Source organism: Argopecten irradians, chromosome 3 (assembly GCF_041381155.1).
Source record: "Argopecten irradians isolate NY chromosome 3, Ai_NY, whole genome shotgun sequence".
NCBI lineage: Eukaryota > Metazoa > Mollusca > Bivalvia > Pectinida > Pectinidae > Argopecten > Argopecten irradians.
Window position 1 is genome coordinate 53848032 of NC_091136.1, and position 23212 is coordinate 53871243.

General features: G+C 34.2%; 2 protein-coding genes across 2 annotated transcripts; both read left to right on the top strand.

Moving 5' to 3' along the window:
• The first annotated feature begins 5455 nt into the window (after positions 1–5455).
• Positions 5456–18417, top strand: LOC138319066 (N-acetylated-alpha-linked acidic dipeptidase 2-like). The gene is made up of 18 exons (XM_069261965.1): positions 5456–5915; positions 8007–8307; positions 8444–8569; positions 8803–8989; positions 9356–9452; positions 9977–10066; positions 10401–10486; positions 10613–10732; positions 10879–10964; positions 11200–11263; positions 11838–11905; positions 12579–12676; positions 12983–13073; positions 13351–13440; positions 14084–14249; positions 15707–15788; positions 16068–16160; positions 17150–18417. Exons 1-18 carry the CDS (start codon positions 5641–5643, stop codon positions 17364–17366), a joined length of 2337 nt encoding a protein of 778 aa, XP_069118066.1. The 5' UTR covers positions 5456–5640; the 3' UTR covers positions 17367–18417.
• Positions 18418–19052: 635 nt separating this feature from the next.
• Positions 19053–21420, top strand: LOC138319067 (RYamide receptor-like). Its single transcript, XM_069261966.1, has one exon. It carries the CDS (start codon positions 19177–19179, stop codon positions 20533–20535), a length of 1359 nt encoding a protein of 452 aa, XP_069118067.1. The 5' UTR covers positions 19053–19176; the 3' UTR covers positions 20536–21420.
• The last annotated feature ends 1792 nt before the right edge of the window (positions 21421–23212 follow it).

Consider the following 23212-nt stretch of genomic DNA (forward strand, 5'->3'; position numbering starts at 1 on the left):
AAATTAACGCCATGACATGTATGTGTAAATTCCTCTGACATTGTCGCTTAGTTTATATTTGTACTGTTTGAAACAGGTAAATTAAAACGTTTTTAAACCCGGAAGTCTTCCTTATAGGAACTTATTCCTCACTGTGATGAATGTCCATGTTGTAGATGGGGTGCAATCAATTTTAAGTAAATAAAAGAAAATCATTAAATCACATAGAACAAAAATTTGAATAAAAGTCATCTTTCCTATTGATGTTGTCACATTGACTGAATGACAAATTGACTAACCCCAGGACGTAACTTCATCGCCGTATGTGGAATATAACGAAACGTGGTTAACAATATTGTTAACAATTTAGTATGATCTTATTCTTACGCTGGGGAGGTGTTGCAGTATTGAGATAATATCAATTATCACACATTTTCGATCGCATCATCGTAATTTCGCTGAAGAATTGTCATCAAAGTCATCGATTCTGTGATCTGTTTATCATCTAATACATATAGATATTGAAAGAGCTTGGTATAATTATGCTTTAGTTTATCACATCTATTTTTGTAAGGATATACTGATAAGCGATCAAGTTTATTTTCCCTATAAAGCCTTATACTCAGTGACAGGTGGTGTTCGATAAGCCACATGAGAAGTCTGTACATTAGTACACTGCCTTACTCATTGAATCATATTAAATCTATTTCTAGAATAGCCTGTTTTGCTAGATTGTGAGCCTTCTATCCATTTCGAATGGAACACGTCCGTATTTCTGTGTAAAGTACAGAGTTTGGGATAACATGTCGCAGTGCCCTGATACCTAACAAGCGGGAGATATTTTAGCCACATGGTGATTTGTGAAGAAATCGACTGTAGTATATTGTTAAGACTATAAATATATACCAGGTGATCTCTTTTCTCTCCATTCTAATATCTTATCACATCAAGCACTCAAATCTGCTGTTAGTTTAACATTTGAAAGTTAAAGTTTATATACACTCCATGACACTTTTACTGTTTGCGTTAACATTGGCGAGATGGAACGTTGTCAAGTCCCAGTTTCTCTTGGGCCACAGGATGTTATTAGATTGCCATTCTGTTTTTGTTTTGAAGTTGATATAGAAGAGTTACCGGAATATACTTTACATCATTACCATCAGTGAAAAGTTTGTGCTTTTTATTTTACTTAAGGATACAAATAGTAAATATTATTAAAAATTATTAATTGTGTCCCGAAAAAAGCCCATGACACTATGAATTATATGGAATAAAATATTGCCAAAAGCAAATATTTTTTTTAAGATCATGTTTGTGTTAATTAGCCATACATTTGCATGAGTAAACATTTATTGTTAAACTCATGAGTATCATGTATGCTCTGTCGGCGATGGTCGGGGAGGAGTTCTTAAAGGACGACAAATGTGATATTCGAGTTCATTACTTGTTTAGGTCACTTAATCACTATGAAGGAACAGATTTGGATAGAAAAAAAAACGTGTTAAATACGTGGCCATATCTTCGTAGATCCTCAAATGTCATTTGTATTAATTACTCAAACATTAAAAAAGCAGGTGTACAAGTATTAAATTGTGTGGAAATAGTAAATAAAATCATTGCAACTGGATTTTGTTTTTAAGTTATCAATCTAATGGCTCCCAATTTATGTATTTATTTTTAATCTATTTATTGTCAATTTAACAGACCCAGGGACCCACTTACAGAAGATTTCAAACATTTTATTTACAAATATCAAATTGATTATATTTAAAAACAAAGTTATTAACTTTGACTATTCATAATTGCAAACACTATATTTTCGTCCATTGATACGGCATTTTGATGGATAAATACTTTTAGAGCTACACGATCCTACAATGTAAATTTCTCCCGCTATATTAATGCAATCAAATAGACTGTGTGTATATATGAATAATAATATGGCGTTAGTACAATTTCTTCTACATACTAGGTTAGGAGCGTTGTACAAATTTGTACAAATTACATTTTATTGTAATCTAATCTGAGGTTTAAAAGATGTACTCTGCACTGCCTCAACCTGAATGATAAGAGTTTTTGACACAATAGTGTTCGTAAATGGCTTGTAACACTAAACATGTCCATGGCTTTATTAACAGTCTTTTAAATATGTATTGAATAGTTAGGTCAGAACTTATACTAAACTTCGTGATACATTTTGTATTTTAAACATTAAAACATGGCTGTGATGTCATCCATTGTTATAGCTTGAGGTATTGTCGGAGCGAAGTCTACTATTATCTCCTACAATGTACTACTGTGGAACAGTTGCCTTTTGCTGTGTACGTTTGTGAACTATTCCACTGGAAAAGGTAACTATTTCCACAGTTGAAGGTGAATGTAGCGACTGATGAACTTCGAGGATTTTATGAATGAGGATGTATTTCTGACTACACGCTATTAAAACTATGTTCATCATCATTCTACTCTCTTCTGATGTATTTATAAACTTATTTTCATAATACCGTTTTACATATATATGTATATACAATTTTCATCACTTCATTCCAAAACAAATTTCGTCAGTTCTTTCACATCCACTTTATCCATAACCAAAAAAATTACAGATGCCTGACATGTTTTTTCCCCCATAATTTGTATATCCAAATAACTTAATATTTCATAAAAAAGGCATCAATCAAACAAATTTACATTCCAACACCATTCAAGAAGATCATAATTCCCAAGGAATACTTTCAAAAAGCAAAAAAAAAAAAATGATTTCACTATTTTGTGTATATTTTCAAAACATTGAGGAATAATTTTTTTCTTCTAAATTTTCTAAATTAGCTTCCTCTAAGGCCTGTGCTGCATGGGAACAGATTTTTTCACTTCAAATTTATATACATTAATCATCACTACTGCATATACAGAGCTACATATTTATGGTCATCCATGTTGAACAGTGAAAACTAAACTGAGTAAATGTTTAATGTGAATACCAAATAGTACCTGTGAATGGATATTTTAAAAAAAATCCTGCAAATAATGTTTCTTGTTCTCCGATTGAGGTAAATAAGTGAATCACGAATAGGTTTCAGGGTTTAAATTGTAGTAAGGGTTAACCTTGAGCTGTGGAATAGTTAAACAATACCCAGTGTAATAGTAGATAGTACCAGTGACATTCAGTGCCATTTTGTAAGAAAAACACCTTAAACTGTGGAATAGTCGAGATAATGAATAGTTCTCGGCCCTTACCGCCCTCGAACAATTTATTATCTTGGCTCTTCTACAGGTTGAGGTGTTTCTCCTATACTTAAGGTTATCTTATGTTTGGTTAATGTCTTATGATTAAGCTTCTCATTCCAACGTGTCACGAAATTACACATACACGGACAAAAGGTTTATTTTCAAAATACAAAAAAAGCAAAATGCACAGTACATAATGTTAGTTCAAGTATATATGGGGTATATTATGTTCGAAGAGTCTTCCAGACTGACAGCTCAAGGAGATAGTCTGTTGTAACATCATAAATAATATGAAGTCATTCATGGTCACTAAGCTGCTGCCTACCTGTAATATTTATATTGTCAAAACCAGGTAAGAGAAAACAAACAAATATGTCCTTAACTAGCAAATTGACATTTTTATGGAGTTGACATATTGTCAATATTGCCAGGCTGTCATGTGAAAATACTTTACCACATAGTGTGCCTTGAGTGAATGATGGTATACTTTTCACTAGGTATAAACACTACATAAATACTCGGGTATGACATAGGTGGTGGATGACCCAATATTAAACATGTTAACAATGATCAGGTACTCTGTGATACCATTATAACGATCAGGCAATTATATAATACCTCTAGACTGTCTCTGCAAATTTTATTGCAAACAATATGCAAATGGAATTGGCAACAGGCAAAGCCTTTATTAGCCATCTCCAAACAAATCCTATATAGTACAATTATCAACAAAATATTTTAACATTTAACATTACATTATGAATGAATATTATTATTAGTGTATCTCCCCAGCCAATTACCGTAGAAAAATCTTTAAAAATATCTTTTAGGTTCAGATATATATTCTGATATACATTGCAATGAATAAGTTTTTTTTTTTCTTATCACAATTGTCACAGCAATGTAGTAGAGGTTTTGTGTTTATATGGGAGCGGGGAATATTAGAGTTATGTACTTTGGTTCTGAGTGATGATCTTTGTCCATTAAATAATGGACATATAAAAAAATAGTGTTCTGTTGTTTCATCACCAAGGCCACAAGAACAAATTGGAGAATATTTCAAATGATTATAATTAATTAGGTCATAATTAAGATTTCTAGGGGAATTTCTGAGCTGGCACAGAGTAATATCCATTATTCAAAATCCTTTGTTTTAAAAGTATTTGTTATATCAGATTCCATTTTTATTAATGCTAAAAAGGAGTGTTTTAAATTGTGCAACAGTGCAACAGAATTAACATTCGATAAGTCAAAGTTTAAAGTAAAATTAAATTCCCTATTATAATTCGCAATAATAAATCGTCACGAAAACATTCAATCAGTAGCACCAAGAGAGTTTTACCTAGATTTCAAGAAATTAATTCGAAAATTTTACAGTAGTTATGCTGTAAACTAGTTGTGAACTTAATATCAAAGTGCATAAATACTTTTATTTCATTTACTATATATATATCAAATGAAATATCAACTAACTTCATAATATAATCAAAAAGTAATCTAAATGATGAATAGTATTGAAAGCATTCAATCTCAAAGATCAAGCTATATATTAACTAGTTGTATTGCCTACCCATTGCCTCACAGGAAAATCCGAGAAAAAACAATCGCAGATTTTAGATACCAATGAGAATCAAGATTTTGATATGGATCTTGTTCTGAAAATCCATATCAAAATCCTTATTCTCATTGGTATCTAAAATGTACGATTGGTTTTTTTATTAACTGCTTTGTATGCTATGATCATGCCATGTCCTTGTTGAAAAGGAGTTTGCATGGAAAAGTGTTCCTTTGCGTCTTCGCTTGCACGGTTTACTAGCCATGACCAAATGGTGTTTATATATTAGTAAACAGTATACAGTATTGTCTGTATATGAAACACTTTCTAATCCGTTCACATGATACTTACAACTAAGCCGGAATCACAACAGCTATATACATACATTCTTTTACTGTTAAACTATAAATAATCGCGTTCTAAAGACAAAAATAAAATAATATTTTTATATACATGTATCGTGGCATACTGTGTTATTTCTGAGATAATATGTAATAGTATTATCAAACCAGACAGTGCATTGACCTACAAATTAACTATAATCCGCCCAAACTGCCTATCATACACATGGCAACACATCCTAGCCAGCCGTGAATAAAGATATTGTACGACGGTAATCACCTTCAACATCAATAAACTGCTATCAGTAGCGCTTCCAGTATACCTATATAAGCAGTGTCGTATGTTACCGTACTACGGGGTGTATGTTCACCTCAGCTTTTATTACCACTGTTTAACACAAATTTGAGTCAGCTGTCGTTGTAAGCCGTAGATTGAGTCGTAAATTTGTCCAATACGTTCACACATTGCTAAAGTAAACGAAAGAGGTCACTGTTTGTGGGTAATTTGCAAGTGATCGTGAACGCACAACAGGACAAATGCACGATTTTAACTCAACCGAAGGCTTTATGATAAAGCGGAATGCGCACGTGCGCAGAAATCTGCTGATCTCCGCATTAGTATCTTTAGTGCTAGGACTGGGTATTGGACTGCTGATTGGGCGATTCGCTACATGTCCAGAAAAGTCGACATCGAATGTTCAAGGAGTCTTCTTACCAGGGGTCCCAGACAGAATTGTACAAGATGGAGACCCTACAATCCGCGAGGCAATTATCAACAGCATTAAACCTGATAACATCAGGAATTTTCTCAGGTAAATGGGTTATTCATACTGTGGGGAGATATTCTTTCTTTCAAACAAGTAAAACTCTAAGGTATGCATTGATGCACACCAAAAATTAGGTATATCGTATTTCCATATGGGTAGACGAGTCATGAAATGATCATTTCACTATGGTTTTGTCAAATATGTGTAAATGTTTTCTACAATACTCTGTGTCTACATATAGGTCAATGGATTAAGACTAAATTTTCTATCATATGTGGATAGGGATGTTCTTGTACCCTTGAAGATACAGTGTATCCTGACATCTTAGAAGATGTTCAAAGCAATCGTGACTACAAGTTAATTTTGAATACATGGAAACTGCATTATTTTATCAACGTAAATGTCATTGTGTACATCAAAATACTAAAATTAACCTTTTATCGAGAAAGCAGCTATCTTGTTGACACAGTGACATCACGAGGCTGTATTACATGGGAGAAACCAATATTACACCGAGGTATAAAAGAAAATTATTTTATAATGCTTACTTGGTACTCCTAATATCATAAAAGAATAAATCAGATCTTTAATATGCCTCTAGTGCCTTGTCAAATATAATGTTCTAAATATAGATGTAAACGCCAAATATTGATGTTACTAGAAAGGTCACTGAATTATCTGCTCAACCTGTCATCTAGACAAACTGAAATGATACAGTCCCATCATATAAGTGAAATAATTATACTTCACTTTCATTTAGAATGTTCTGATTGGATCATATGACATTGAATAAGTTAGATTCTTCACCGGAAATGGAAGGTGACAGAAATAATGCCAGTGAAATAGTCCCTGATGGAAATAATAATAATAAGAATAAAAAATGAGTCGACGTCATATGCAATGTCAACCAACAATGGGAACGCTGTTACTTTTTTTTGCATTTTTGCAGTCCGAAGAATTAAGCAATGTTGTTGGGAATATTTTAATGAGTTATTTGACCAGATATTTAGATAGCTGATTGATGTTGAATACGACAAATTAATTAAATAAAATAATAAAATAATTGTGTCCCTCTGTATCGGGATACCTCTATAACTGTCTCCCTGAAATTGTCGCCCTCGAGAAAATAAATCTTACCTTACATTAAACGATGACTTTACTAAAGCACATTTCAAATGGTTATTTATTTCTGCATATAGACAATCTTAGTATTCCCGGATGAACATACCGTGTGGAGAATATACTGGACAACATACACGATGTAACACACCATTGAAGTTGAAGAGGCAATATAACGTCACGAAATGATCTGGCTTAAAGGTTAAAGTCATATCAGTGGTCAGTACATGTATATCGGACAACTTATAATGAACATACGATATTTTATTCTATTGTACTGTACAATGGATATGTTTGCGTCTAAATTCAATTTTTGCATGTGACACAATCGTTTGGATAGCTCTCCGATGTTACCAGAACTGCATCGATTGGATCGTTTGGAAAATACAAAAAGGCTGCGTTTTCACTCAACCCCACTAACGTCTTGAATGGATTAGTCCCTGTAGGTAGGACGTTCGAATTGTAAATGCTGCCATTATTGCATGATCGGAAATTTAGGATATTACCTTTCTTTTCTCCCTAACTAACTATCCTTTTCCTGACGTCTCCCTTGATAACAAATCACCTTTGGCCCTCTGTTGAGCGTTCGCCTTTGCCTCTGTTGGCTCTGGATGTTATCTCCTGGTAGAGACACACCAAAGTCTATAAAAGTAGTAGTTTCTGCTCCTGTTTAGCGCTCAGCATACCGGGAGTGGGACGCCATCAAAATGTAACAGTAAAGCAATCATAGTACTGGGGAAGAGAAGAGGTGTCTGCAAAAGTAAAATAAAAATAAGACAGACCCGCGACCCGGTCATATTCGTCCGCCGCTCTACTGACAGGACATTTTCCCGAGAGCTAAGCTAGAAGACAACCGAATTACTATGTACAATTCAAACCTTCTCCATTCGTATTAGTTATATTATAATTCGATTGTTTTTGTCGATTGGCAATACAGCAAATTATCAGATTTTTAACAGGTCGCCCAGTTTATTGTCTGTCTCTGCCTTAATATTTGATACCATTATGTGATCACAGGGACTTATCTGAATTCCCCCACCTTGCCGGTACTGCCGCGGACTACCGCCAAGCGAAAGAGCTTCACGACTTCTGGACACAAGAAGGGCTAGATGAGGCTTTCCTGACGCCATATGATGTCCTACTGTCCTATCCAAACGTCACTGATGACGATATGATGAACCGGATAGAACTACTGAACGAGACCGGTGGGATTGTCTACCAGTCCCCGCTGAGGGAAGACAAACTGTACCCGACAGAGAACAAGAGTGACGTTGTACCGCCGTTCAACGCCTACTCAGCCCCAGGGGATGTGGTGTCGGTATGTAGTGAATGTAATATTTAGTATTCCCTGTTTAAACTGATAACAAGTTACCATGTATCCAGTATATTTCTCCCTCACAACCTTATGGCAGTAAGGAAATACTCAATATAATATGTATAATGCTGTTTGACAGGAGCGCCTGGTATATGTAAACTACGGCCGAGTGGAGGACTATCATTGGCTCCTGAACAACACATCCATCAACATTACGGGTGCAATAGTCATTGCGCGGTATGGGAAGATCTTTCGCGGTGATAAGGTACAAATGTAACAATTATGTAGCCTGCTTTATTGGCAAAAACTCTGTTGCAACATATTTCGGTTTTGAAATATTTATTTCATTTTTTAACATAATTAATAAAATGATGTTAAAATAATTGAGACATGGGCATTATTAGTTTCTGACTTATGTAAGTATGACTCATATCCTTTTGCTTGTCTAGCTTAACAGTCTGTTACAATCACACATGGGTATGTTTTTATTTCCAATAGGCTCATTTAGCTAGTATGTATGGTGCTAAGGGCATCATTATTTATTCCGATCCTGCTGATTACACACTGGACGGAAGTACAGCGCGTGTGTATCCAGAGGACTGGTGGCTCCCTCCCTCCGGGGCACAAAGGGGCACTATATACCGCGGATTTGGCGACCCATTAACACCCGGCTACCCTTCAATAGGTATCGTTACATCGCAGCTAGTAGAAATAAATTGCATACTTTGATAATAGATTCTTTATTAATACTCATGCACATAAATTCACCTTCTTTACTATATCAAAACAAAACAAAATTACAATAAAACGATATTTTTTATGAATTAATTCTTTTTCTTTCTCGAGTTGAAAAACTCATAACGTGAAAGCGGGGTTGAAATTCATAGATATCCACAACATCGATTTATTTCGTTTTCAGATTGTTTTGCACCTTACGTGATTGTATTGCCTACGCTCTTTATAAAGAGCAATGCAGACATGAATATTTCGTCTAATTTTTTATCGTGTACATGTTTTGATTTGAAATCATTTGCACACTTCATTATTTCAGACACATCATATAGATATGCCGAGAACAGCAGCGAAGCCGAATTACCTAACATCCCTGCCCACCCTGTTGGGTATGGTATAGGACAGAAACTTTTGGCGTAAGGTTTTACTTTCAATATTTTCATGGTTTCTCAGATGGTCGTCTATTCTTTACCGAGATGCGTGCTCCATTGGGTTCTTTAATAGTGTTATTCTGTAGGTGACACTGATTATGACTCATTGGTATTTGGTATTTTGTTATTTGCTGTTAACACATCACCCGTTGTTTCACTCTTGGTTATTTCCTTTCAACAGGTTTAATAGTTTGGTAGTTTTTTTTAATTATTTTTGCCCCTTTCTTTATTGCTAATTAATAATACCACATCGTTTCACATTTTGTATTGTATCTCTTGATCTCCCTTTATCTAAACTATTCACGTTACCAAGCTGGTATAATTTTGTTATTCTTCGTATTCCTAGGGAATTTCTGGACTGTTTCGGCTTAATTTCCCCTCGTGCCACCACAGTACTTTGTATCAGAAGTACCAAACCATTACATCAAGCGTGAGAGAAGATTAAATAATAGACACTTTTAACAAATCACATAGTGATGACATTGTTTTGTTTTCTGATTTTCTTCCAGTGCTATGGCCGGAGAGGAGGTACCAACCGACTGGAGAGGCTCTCTAAATATAACCTACCGTCTCGGAGGACAGCTTATTTCCACAGGATGGTAAGTCTAAACGGTGGTTGTGATCAGACCTGACAAATACCACAGTTTTTACCTTCACTTTTATCCTGATTTATAAAAATAGCAAATTGTAGAACATTATATATAAAATTTAAATCATCATATCTAAGATTACTTTCTTTATTTCCCTCTTTCAAAAATAGAGTAGAGCCAATTTCCCATTCAAATGAATGGTTTCAGTTTAATAACCTTGGTAGCCTTATACCCATAACAGAGAAGTTGTAATTGGGAGATGCATTGTATCAACGATTAAACATATTTACATATGATAAAGCATGTTTGACCGAGGATATTCAATTGTCTTGTTTCTTCATAGGAAAATCAGAATGTTTATTTCAACACAAAATGCCATTAGGAGGACCTATAATGCATTTGGAATTATACGAGGGGCTATCGAACCAGGTAAGGTCTACCACTGTACCGGAATGTCATCGTCACAAATCTTATAAGTCATAGTGATGAATAAGTCTGCAGGGCATTCTTAGACAAACATTATGTACATGGCTTTATTGTTCTATTGTGAGACAGATCGCTATGTGTTGATGGGTAACCATAGAGATGCCTGGGTGTTCGGCGCCATTGACCCGTCTAGTGGTACCGCCACTATGAAGGAAGTGTCTAGGGTGATGGGTAACCTCGTCAAACAAGGTAAATGGATCAGGTGCAATACTTTCCATCATGCGTTATCGTTCCAAGACTTAAAAACCGCTTAACCGCTTCCAAGTGATGAAAGATAGGCTATAACGAAAATTGTCTTGTAACTTTCATTTCGTAATTTCAAACGGATGTTTCAGGAAGATGGCGTCCTCGAAGAACCATCATTTTCTGTAGTTGGGGTGCAGAGGAGTATGGTCTTGTAGGATCCAATGAATGGGTGGAGGTGAGAAGACGTGAATACCATGTTATGGCACAGATTGTTTTTGTAAACTATGCTAAATTATTTAGATATGTATCATCAAAACTACTGTAACGTGGTAATAGTGCCATTTCATACAGACAATAATAAATGAAATACATATAATTCAGTATAAAATATGCGATATCACAGATATTGTGAATATTTCAACAAATCATTCCTGTACAATAAAAAGACTAATTCATATTTCTGTTAACAGCAATATGTGAAGAACTTAGCATCCCGAACTGTTGCTTACGTGAATTTAGACATCGCTGTGTTCGGTACGTAGTTTGTTCTGAACACTACATGTATCATCCATCGACAATAAGTAGTTATAAGTATGCATGCTAATAATTACAATTCCTATGATCATATATACAAAACAACGAGTAATTTCCCTTTGCTTACCTATTGTTTGGGTTTGTTTGGTCTATTTTGTTCAATGACATATAAACACCATAACACTAGTGTTATAGAAACATATATTTCATATCTCAAATTTGTTTGTCATTATCATTTTGATTGGTTTTGGCATTCAATAGCGTAAAATCATATACCAGGGAGTACCAATTTCGCAAACACATTTCCTAAAACCCTTTACATGATCAGATTGAATTTTAAGGATTATGCTATGGAGCTAAAAGACAAAAAACACTCATTATTACACATTTGCGGTTTATTTCGAATACTCAGTATACGTACTTAATGTGTTATTTATATTTACATAATTAAATTCTGTTAAACTTATTTCTTAAAGAAAAGTAAAATATGTTAATATGAGAGCTTGTTATGTATTCATATGTACAAGCCATGTCACCTAGCTACATATTAGGCTTTTTAACTGTTATATTTTAGGAAACTACTCCTTTGAAGCCTCTGCAACACCACTGATGTACAAGTCTTTAATTGACGCTACAAAACAGGTACTTTTTGTCTGTGGATTTTAATACGCATGATATAGCGATAAATCAAGATATACAACCTTCATTTTGACAGTTAGCAGTAACTGGTAAAACTGGTAAAACCTGTCTATCATGGTTTTCCGTTGTAAGTAACGTTGCAAAAAAATATCACATATATATATGTGTGTGTATACCTTAAATAGACAAGTGATAGTTAATTGTTTCCTTTACTGTTGTCTAATTCTGTATAATATCTAGGTAAAGCATTATTTCTGAACGTTTCAAATTGACCATTCTTATATTTGGATAGTTTGTATTGCACACTGAATAATACATTTACTTAGTCGATGATGAAAAAATATGATTGAATATTTTAATGCCCTCACAATTACACACATTGATTAAACTTATTATTATATCATGCTATATATATACTTTTACATAATACAGCAATTAGCTTTAACGGTTTTATTTAATTTTCTTGTTATTTTGACTGCGAGAAAAACAACAATACTGTGTATCTATCTGAAAAAAAATCTACATGTATATGCAGCTGTTCAAAATTTGTTAGCTATACAAATTACATATAGTCCTCCAATTGTTCGGTCAAATATATTATATATAAATATAATGTTCAAAGTTTCAGTTACTTCATCTGCGTATATAACTAAACTATTGACTGAATTATTGGCAGGTGCCCAATCCTGATGAGCTAGATATACAGCAGGGTTTACACACAGTGTATGACAAATGGTTAAAAAGTTTCCCGGGTCAGGATAGCTCCAGACCTGAGTAAGTGATACTAACTGACACTGAAAGCTTAGCATGTGTGGTAGCAACTGGAATTTGTCTTAATCTTTTTCGAATAGTTTTTAAATAAACGCTGTTATCTGAAAAGGGGAATCAAGTTCAAATTAGATTTCTGCAATCTTTCACACCAACTTCAAACCATCTATTTTATTCACTATTTAAACAAAATGTAGAATCCTTATTTTGTTCTGTGGTCTTTTTTCCAATATATCATTATCAAGAATAGAGCATTAGACAATTACTGGTATTGGCAATGGACACTGATTAGTCGAAGTAATGTTTTAACAGTATAGGGACTTTGGGAGCGGGGAGTGACTATGCTGGTTTTGTACAACTTGCGGGAATTCCTTGTGTCAGCATGGACTATTCTTATGACAGCGTATGTGATTTCCTTATCTTAATCATTATTATTATTGTTCAATTACATACACAGTGTTTAAACATTATTCAACTGATATTTGACATATTTGAATTCTTTGTTGCTTAATCATGACAAGTATCCAATTAAGTATACATTCTTCCTAAGAATAATCACAAGGACTTTATTTGAATCTGCTTTCTTTTCGTAGAATTATGGGAATATGATACTAGTATGGCGAGGCAATGCAACATTTAACCTATGTATAAGTAATGTTTAGAATCATTAATCTTTATAGAACACATACAAGATCGATTTCTACCCCTTGTACCACACGGTGTACGAGACGTTCTACGCTGTGGATCAACTAATAGACAGGGGATTTAAGGTACAATGTAAACACCCATTGATAAATGGGACTACTTTGCTACTGATAGAAATATGACAATGTCGCGGGATATCTTAGTGTTCTAAGACCCTAATATCTTGTCATCTTTACAAAGATATATTTTAATACTTTACATACAATAAACATATCTGCATGTGAAAATAACCGGAAAGGAAATAATGTAACTATGAACATATCATTTTTAAAATGCCATCTTATATTAATCGTACGATGATATATTCAATCTTTATAATGTATCATATCTCATCAGGTAAATGACAAGATTTTCTATCAAGCTTCTTTAATTAAAATCTACATATTTTAAAATCCAGTCATCAAATAGATATGTTTCCCTGTCGTTTAATGAACAATTGAGTTCAGATAAGAGTTTATGTCTTATATAAATATAAAAAAAATGTCAACATACATTTTAGATGTAAAATAAACTTAAAAGCAATGGCATTAATATATATCTTATTCATATATTTTAAAGCATTTTGACACTTTTTTGTATTTCTGTTTATAAAATATATCTAACAACCTCAGATTTATGATCTGCAACATGATGTACACGGTTATATCGTATATTATTTCACTGACTATAGAATGCATGGTTATCATATGTAGTTGTGTTACCCTGCAGCGCCATAAGGCTATGGCTCAAACGTCAGCAGAACTTATGAGGAATCTGGCGGACTCTCTAATCATCCCGTTCGATGTGATAGACTTCGCCAACAACCTTCAGACATTGGTCAATACACTGGACACAGACTATGGAGTGCTTCTGAGGAGTAAAGGCATACATTTCAGTAAGCGTTCCAAAAATAGCAAGTGTCATAATCATTATAGTGTCACAGTCGACGCATATAGATGTAGTTCAATAAGCATTCCAGAAACAGCATGTGTCATATTCATCATTGTACCATAGTAAAGATATATTTATCATAGCACCATAGTAAAAGCATAAACATGAAGTTCAATAAGCATTCTAAAAATAGCACGTGTCATTATTATCATAGTAAATGCATATACATGTAGTTCAATAAGCATTCTAAAAATAGCACGTGTCATTATTATCATAGTTAAGGCATATACATGAAGTTCAATAAGCATTCTAAAAATAGCATGTGTCATTATTATCATAGTAAAAGCATATACATGAAGTTCAATAAGCAATCTAAAAAAGCATGTGTCATTATTTTCATAGTAAAAGCATATCCATGTAGTTCAATAAGCATTCTAAAAATAGCACGTGTCGTTATTATCATAGTAAAAGCATGTAGTTCAATAAGCATTCTAAAAATAGCACGTGTCGTTATTATCATAGTAAAAGCATATCCATGTAGTTCAATAAGCATTCTAAAAATAGCACGTGTCGTTATTATCATAGTAAAAGCATGTAGTTCAATAAGCATTCTAAAAATAGCACGTGTCGTTATTATCATAGTAAAAGCATATACATGCAGTTCAATAAGCATTCTAAAAATAGCACGTGTCGCTATTTTCATACTCAAAGCATATACGTGTAGTTCAATAAGCATTCTAAAAATAGCAAGTGTCATTATTATCATAGTTAAGGCATATACATGTAGTTCAATAAGCATTCTAAAAATAGCATGTGTCATTATTATCATAGTAAAAGCATATACATGAAGTTCAATAAGCAATCTAAAAAAAGCATGTGTCATTATTATCACACATGTAGTAAAAGCATATCCATGTAGTTCAATAAGCATTCTAAAAATAGCACGTGTCATTATTTTCAAAGTAAAAGCATATACATGTAGTTCAATAAGCATTCTAAAAATAGCACGTGTCGTTATTATCATAGTAAAAGTATGTAGTTCAATAAGCATTCTAAAAATAGCAAGTGTCGTTATTATCATACTAAAAGCATATACATGTAGTTCAATAAGCATTCTATAAACAGCACGTGTCGTTATTATCATAGTAAAAGCATATACATGCAGTTCAATAAGCATTCTAAAAAAAGCACGTGTCGTTATTATCATACTAAAAGCATATACATGTAGTTCAATAAGCATTCTAAAATAGCACGTGTCATTATTATCATAGTAAATGCATATACATGTAGTTCAATAAGCATTCTAAAATAGCACGTGTCATTATTATCATAGCAAATGCATATACATGTAGTTCAATAAGCATTCTAAAAACAAGCATGTGTCATTATTATCAAACTAGATATACACCGAACTGACTTTTACTGTGATTTAATTCGGGATGTTATTTATCATAATTTCAGATTGGTTACAGGATGCAGCAGCTAATTTTTCATCCGAGGCAACAACCTTCAAGACATTAGTGGAGAATATTGATAAGAACGAGTATGACACTTTCTATATACATTTACATTTTTATTCAAGATTGATGTTGTACCGATAAATCTGGTACTCTGGTCTAGGTTACAATTACAATGTCATATTTGAATCTCTATCCCATATAGGTTATTTACGAATTTGACAAACTATTTAAAAAATGTCTTAACATATTTAACTTAAGCAAATTTACTATAATAAAACAATTCAGTCATTTGATTGTGTTTACCTTCAATTTACACCATCCTGTTATTTGATATACTGATGCGTGATATTTACCTCTCCAAGTCCGTTTGCTATTCGGCGGATTAATGACCAGTTGATGTTGATGGAGAGAGCTTTCCTAGATCCCTCTGGACTGCCTGGCAGGCCACGCTCAAGGTAAGCTTCAGGCTAGATCTAAAATAATAATTAAAATAATATCTAATAATATTAAATTATCTTTAATATATCTAAAATAATAACTTATGGAGGCGAATTACACAAGCTGTGTGGAAATATGATTATAAAACATGCACCTAGCTAGATTGCAGCTATTGTTACTTTTTAACATATTCGTGCGTGATTTTTATCTGCATTTTCATGACTTCCGTTGGAACAGACGTAGCTAATTTGCCTTGAATATATATTGAACGTATTTGAAGAAGATATAGGACAAAATCCAAACAATGCCGACAACATCAATGTTGTTGCAATAAAACTCTAATTGTATAACGTGATACTACCCAAACTTTTTGGAGAAATAGTTAAAATTTTCAAACATGTGCTTGAATCGAGATTTTTCTTATAACATTCCACAAATAGAAGACCTCATGCAGGTTTAATTTCGTGATTTTTTACTTGTCAGCAGTGCATATATTTATAAATAGAGAGCTGTAAAGCATGTCCGGTCCAGCACTGTGTGTCAGCAGGTTTGAGTACCCTAAATAGAGTGTGATTAATAAATGTCTAAACATTATAAACAAATTGAATTCATTTAAAGAAGGTTCAAACAGTTTTTAGTTAATTTAAGTCATATGTCTTTCAAAATATTCCATTCGGCAATTGGATTCCTTGTTTTAAAATATATGGTGTTTTAGTGTTGTCGTAAGACGTAGTTTACCGGAGTTTTTCACAATTTTATTTTTTCATTGTTAAATAGAGATTATAAGCAACATGAAAAAATATGACTTATGAGAAATGTCACAGTTACTTATTAAGCACCTTAATTTTTGTTCAGGATAGTTATTGTCTGTTTAGATTGTAAACTTAATATTCTGATTCATATATATATCAAAATTGTATCAATTTGGGTAGCGTCACGTTATGTACAGTGCATGCTTCCATATATGCAATGCTGGATTTATGCAATGACTGCCTTATGATTCCAGACACATGCTATTCGCGGAGAGTAGTGTCAATTCCTATGCTGGAAGTAGCTTTCCAGGGCTAGTCGATTCTTTGTTTGAAATTGAGGATGTTCCAGCAGCTGAAGCCGATGCACGATGGGAGATTGTGAAGCAACATTTTTCCGTGCTAGTATTTACTATAAATTCAGCGCAGTCGACACTCCGTCAAGTATCATCGTTTATGCCAGAGTTTAAGTGAATGTACATTCTAGACACCATCACCGTTAAATAAATGATATATTAGATACAATCAATTTAATTCTAGACGTTAATTACACAACAATGTTTTATTGGCCAAAATAGGTGGTGATGTCCATGCATTCTGATGTTACAAAGTGTGCTTTATACCTGTGATTTTGTATGCTGCATGTTATTACGTTTATATTATTGATTCATCAGTTTGTAACTAATTGCCATTTTGTATATTTAAAGATGTCATATATATCCAGAACTGTTAACTATGAAAGTGTGATGAGTTCTAAGTGAATATAAATAAGTAAGCCGTCGTTATGTATAGGTACTATGAACAACAACGGTTTGTTACCTCGATATAACTGTTCCAGTTTTAAATCCGTATTTTCGTGTGCAAGGACGTCTTCCCTTCCTTATACTTTTCACATACATTATATTACATTATATATGATTTTTTCTTCCTTTATGTTTCTTAAATTGTTAATAAGTATTGTATGGTAATGCTATTTTACTAAAATAAACAGAACATATTGTCTTATTCTTATTTTCAAGCATGGCCTACTTTTACACTTGTGACTTCTCCGTAAATAATTCTGATTGTTATCAACTAACACGTGTCCAATACTTGAATACAGTCGTCATCCTTCTTTCACTATGACGTAAGAACAGTGAAAATTACTATAAAAAGAAATGACTGCTTTCAACTCTTATCACTCTATATATGGGGGTCTGTGAACCAACTAATTGTAAATATAGGTATGCAATTCACATTTTTGGAATAATTCGTTAGTATATTATACTGTTGTGGCTTTCAACAACATATACTGACCCATTGTACTGGTTGACCACATCCGAAGGAGAGGCATCACAACAACATGTTTCATTACAGTGCATATGGGTCGAAGACCCCGGCATGCATTGTACAGTAGAGAAAATGTATAAGCGAACATTAATAAAGATGGTTCCATTATAACTTTCTATGCTTAAAGTCATAAAATTACTTTGATACTTTCTTAGATTTATTTACTTAAGCATTGATGACACTATTTTTTAATTTTATCGGGGTATGAAAAAAATATTGTTTGCAAACTGTGTGAATCTGGGTAGCGGATTCTCACAAAAGTTTGCAAACAATTTTTTTTTTATAACCCGATAAAATTTAAAAATAGTGGCATCAATACTTATAATTGATTTTAAACTCTATTTGATAAAATGAAGTATGTTTAAATGTAAGATTATAGTGGTTTTTCAAGGGATTCTTTTTTCCGAATCAATACGCAGCGTCATTGTCTCTATTGTGACGTCACGATAACGTCGGGGTTTCGCGCCATTCTCGGATTTTTTTTTCATAGTGGTATGCAAAAAAAAATATTGGCCAGTCAGAGAGCCATATTTGGTATGAAAACAAAGAAAAATTAATTATAGTTGCGTACATTATACATAGTAGTACCATCTATCCAAAGGAAATCTAACTTGAAGGATACAAAAAATGAGTTATTGGTTACCAAATTAATTGTATAGCGTGCTACTTACTTGTTTACATTTTATTCTCACAGACTACCATGTAAAATTACATGTAAATACAGTAGCTACTGAATACTGTTAATGCTTCTGTGGCGGATGTGGCGGTTTCATGGGTTTGCATTATAAGTATATGAGGGGACATCATACACAGGGCCCAGTGTAGGACGTTTCCGCCTCCAAGTGTCTGTATATATATAAATATTTATAGCAGTATCCCTAAAGTTGGTGAAAGTATCATTGTGATTATTTGAAACTGGAAGGTGTGCAGCATAATCGAAGAAAAGGATTCCAACATGTTCGCTAATAGCTCAGTACCAGATGTCGACATGTTGGATTACTGGAGTAAGATCCTCGCCCAACAGCTGAGGCCTGTTCTGGTAATCACTGCAGGCTATTTAATCCTCGGAACCATAGGGAACATATTCGTGATGGTCATCTACTGGGTTGGCAACAAATCGCAAGGAGAAGACCGTTTCTTAATACCGTTCCTCGCATTATTTGATACGTGTGCATGTGCAGTGTGTTCCGGATCTGCAATCATAACGGAGGTACGTCCATTACGTTATGACAATAATACTGTGTGTAAAATGATGGCCTTTTCTAGCATAGCATGTGTGGCCATGTCCTCCAACCTCCTCCTCATCATCACTATCGACCGCTACCTCAAGATATGTACACCTTTTAGGTCACAGCTGACACTGAGAAGGAAAAAAATCGCCCTTGCTGTCATAGTGTTTGCCGGACTTGTTGCCGCATTGCCTTCTGTTGTAGTGTATGGGTCAGTGCCAGTTACTGATTGGCAAGGGAACGTCACTGGGAAACTATGCATCAACGTCCCTTCAGGAGAGGGAAGAATATGGCACTTGACTTACAAAGGTGTAATTTTCATATACGGGTCGGCTCATTTTCTAGCACTAGTTGTGTTGTATCTACTAATACTACGATCGATATATATCAGAAGCAAGGCTCGCCTTCGACTTCAATCGGGTCAGTGGCAACGTCCACAACAAACAAAATGTGATCGAATACAGACTAAACAGAGTCAACAAAAGGACATAAGTCGTTTGACAGAAACGCCTGGAAGTAGTAAGGCATCACTAAACTCTATAGAAACAGTAAGTGATACGTTGACGGTCCCAGAGGAACCTGTATTGGTGACCGATTACAAAGTCGATTCAGATCCAACTGTATCTGAGCAAGTGGTGCCATCTACAGCTGATCGGAATAATCGTGATTCGTGTATGGCGGACATTTCCACAAAGGATGCCGTGAAAGATGAAGGTGACATCCCACAAAGCAATGACAATATCGTTCCAGATATAGCACAACTACAGAGACATGGCACGAAACAAGCGGAGTCGAAAAAGAGCTTCAAAATCAAGGGGCTAAGACTGACGTTAGTCTTTCTTGTTATATCCATCATTTATGGAATCACTATTTGTTTGAAGCTTGTGCTAATGACTATGGAGTCAGTTATGGAAAGCTTTTGGACAACTATGACTCCGATGGAGTTCGTATGTTTTCGGTTCTTGTACGGTGTTTTTGTGATTAACTTTATCGTAAATCCATTTGTTTACGGCTTCCTAGACAGGGAATTCCAACAATCTGTAAAGAAAAGATGTGTGTGTATTAGGTTTCTAAACCAGAGATGATGTTTAAAGTAACAAAATGATATCATTGGTGAAATTAGATAATAAGTAAAAAAAAAATGTGTTTTTCAATTAAAAAGAGATGCACATGTTTCCATAGCGAAACTATATATATTGAAAATGGACTGTCAGACGATATCGAGAATCAACGAGAGTAACTCATTGTAGGCGAAAACAGGTAATTGGACTCGTGTACTGTTCTCGAAATGAACTTGATCACACTGGTATCACAACAGATATCTCGAATGTCACTGATCTCAATTCATCCTGCATCAAGCATTTGTCTGATATCGGAAACACCTACCACATATATTTTTGTTGTATTCGGCATTGACGGAAACAGCTGTATCTCATAATTTCATGTAGCACGTGCGCCGATTCGACTACCTACTTTCGAGGCGAAACAGTGTTTGAAAGACGGACGTATTTGCAACAGCCTTGGCATCTTTCAGCTTAAATGTACGCGTTTTGAACGAATGTTGTGTAATTAAAAGTATACATGTCAGTGCCGGAAAAATATAAGCAGTATTTTGACTCAGAACAGAAAGAAAAAAAAATCCCAACTTTTGTCATTCTTAACCCTCATTTACTAGAATATTTTAAGACACTGGTCATATTTTTTTTCTATTTATTACATGTTTGAAGATGACCAATACGTTTCAAGATCTGAATGTGGATCAAATCACACTAAATTGTTATAAGACTTGGGGAAAAGAATAGCTTTGATTTAGTAGCTAGTTGAAAAATTATCCCGACAGAAAAAAAAAACTATGAATGCACTATGTGTGCAAACTATTGTTTTCGATAAAATCCCTTTTCATATTGTATATTATGTGTACAGTTAACTATATAGACATCACTAATAAAAGGATAACACTTCGTCCATTACGTCAATTTGTTTCTCTTTTTTCCATGTGTGGAAACTTTTTTCAAGTAAAGTACATAACTTACATGTATTTCCTTCTTTATTCAATAAGCTCATCATTGCCATAGTTTTTCCTTCTAAATTTACCAGGTCACGATGATACAAATAGAATAATAACACGCAAGTCAATTCTGCAATGCCACTGCAAATAACCAAATTACATGTGAGTGGTGTATAGTAAAAACGTTGATGCTCTACCAATTGAGCTATCTGGTAGCCGATGATAGACCCAAACGAGGTCTAAATATCACCAGTTAAACACATTCCAGATACAGGGTATGATCACTGATAAGTAAAGTCAATGACTTCCTCTATTACAAGCAGACATATACCGCAGTCTCCCAAACATTCAGATTAACATATCACAACACATTGCACACGTGGGACCGTCCTTACATTAATTTGGCTGTCAAAACCGCAAAACCTCAAGCCTTAAAAAAGGTATATATGTCACATGATACTTGTGATTTGTCTACCTTACCATTAATAATTATTCAGATATTTAGATACTACCGTAAACTTGCACTAGGCCTACTGTACACTACAAGCGCTATAAATATCTAGTAAACAAATTCTGCTGGTGGTATAAGGGTCTCGTTTATCTTCGAGGACGACAACTAAGAATGTAGATGGATTAGACTGGGTTGATTAGTCTGCTAATTATAAACCTGCCAATATTATTAGGTTTCTTTATTATTTTTTTTCGTAATATTTATCAGAAAAAAAAACCCTTAATAATATAGGTAGGTTAAGCGGACTATGGGTCGATCATCTAGGATCAGGTAGCTCAGTGTAAAAATACTCGGGTATTGGACGAATACGTCGCAGCGCTTTTGTGTTTGTGCACGTGGGTCATTGGGCGACGGACGGCCCAACCTTTGATGCACAAAATAATGTAGCTTGCGGGTGCCAGGTTTATACCGTCTTACTTTCTGAAGCAGGCCGTCATTTCATGAGCTGTCGTATTTTTTTATTGAAAACATTTCCTCTAAACCTTTAATTCCGTCCTTAAACCAAGGACTAGACATCGTGAATTTTTTTTGAAGTTTTACAATGGTGTTTCTTCTGACTTGATAAGAAAAGTATGTATGTATTTGTTTAGAAAAGCTGTTTTTATACCCCGTTCATATCCGTGTGATACCTTCTCACTACAAATAACCTTGCTACATCATCAGCGAAGACTGTATATAAACGAGAAAGAGATATATACAAATTCAACTTTCCTGCTTTCTTGCATCCATACAAAAAGGATCGATAGCAAAACATACATAACACATGTACATTGTACATGTACATGTAGTAGATTGAAACAACAACGTAAAAATGTATTAAGCCAGCTTTCCTTAGTTCAAAAGACGTTTTAATAAAGAGACCTAAATCCTGTTAAGTTATAGATCATTAGAAGACAAGAGTCGAATCAAAAGTTTAAAATCTGTTACATCTTAGATGATGGTAATTACATAGGCCTTAAAATGAAGTGGGTTTCAACCTCTTGGAACCGCTGAGGACAGGCTAACCACCTCAATTTCTAAATTGATAGAAGGGAGACAATTATAGATCTAGTCAACACTTTATTTAGTAGAAGGCATCGTTATACATGTACATTGGTAATCGGAATAAGGACGTGTAAAAAATGTCCCACTCAAGATCGTGTCCTACGCTACACACGACTGTCAACTAGACTGGTTCCCGCCTCAGTTACCTCCCTTGCGTACGCTTCACTGAGCGCTGCCTGGCGGAGAGTAGAGAACTAAG

What these genes read in the sequence shown, in the direction of transcription:
- LOC138319066 (XM_069261965.1), top strand. Translation starts at nt 5,641, where the DNA reads ATGCACGATTTTAACTCAACCGAAGGCTTTATGATAAAGCGGAATGCG. An exon ending in CCCCAGGGGATGTGGTGTCG is followed by an intron (nt 8,308 to 8,443) that starts GTATGTAGTGAA and finishes GCTGTTTGACAG; the next exon opens with GAGCGCCTGGTATATGTAAA. An exon ending in ACCCGGCTACCCTTCAATAG is followed by an intron (nt 8,990 to 9,355) that starts GTATCGTTACAT and finishes TCATTATTTCAG; the next exon opens with ACACATCATATAGATATGCC.
- LOC138319067 (XM_069261966.1), top strand. Translation starts at nt 19,177, where the DNA reads ATGTTCGCTAATAGCTCAGTACCAGATGTCGACATGTTGGATTACTGG.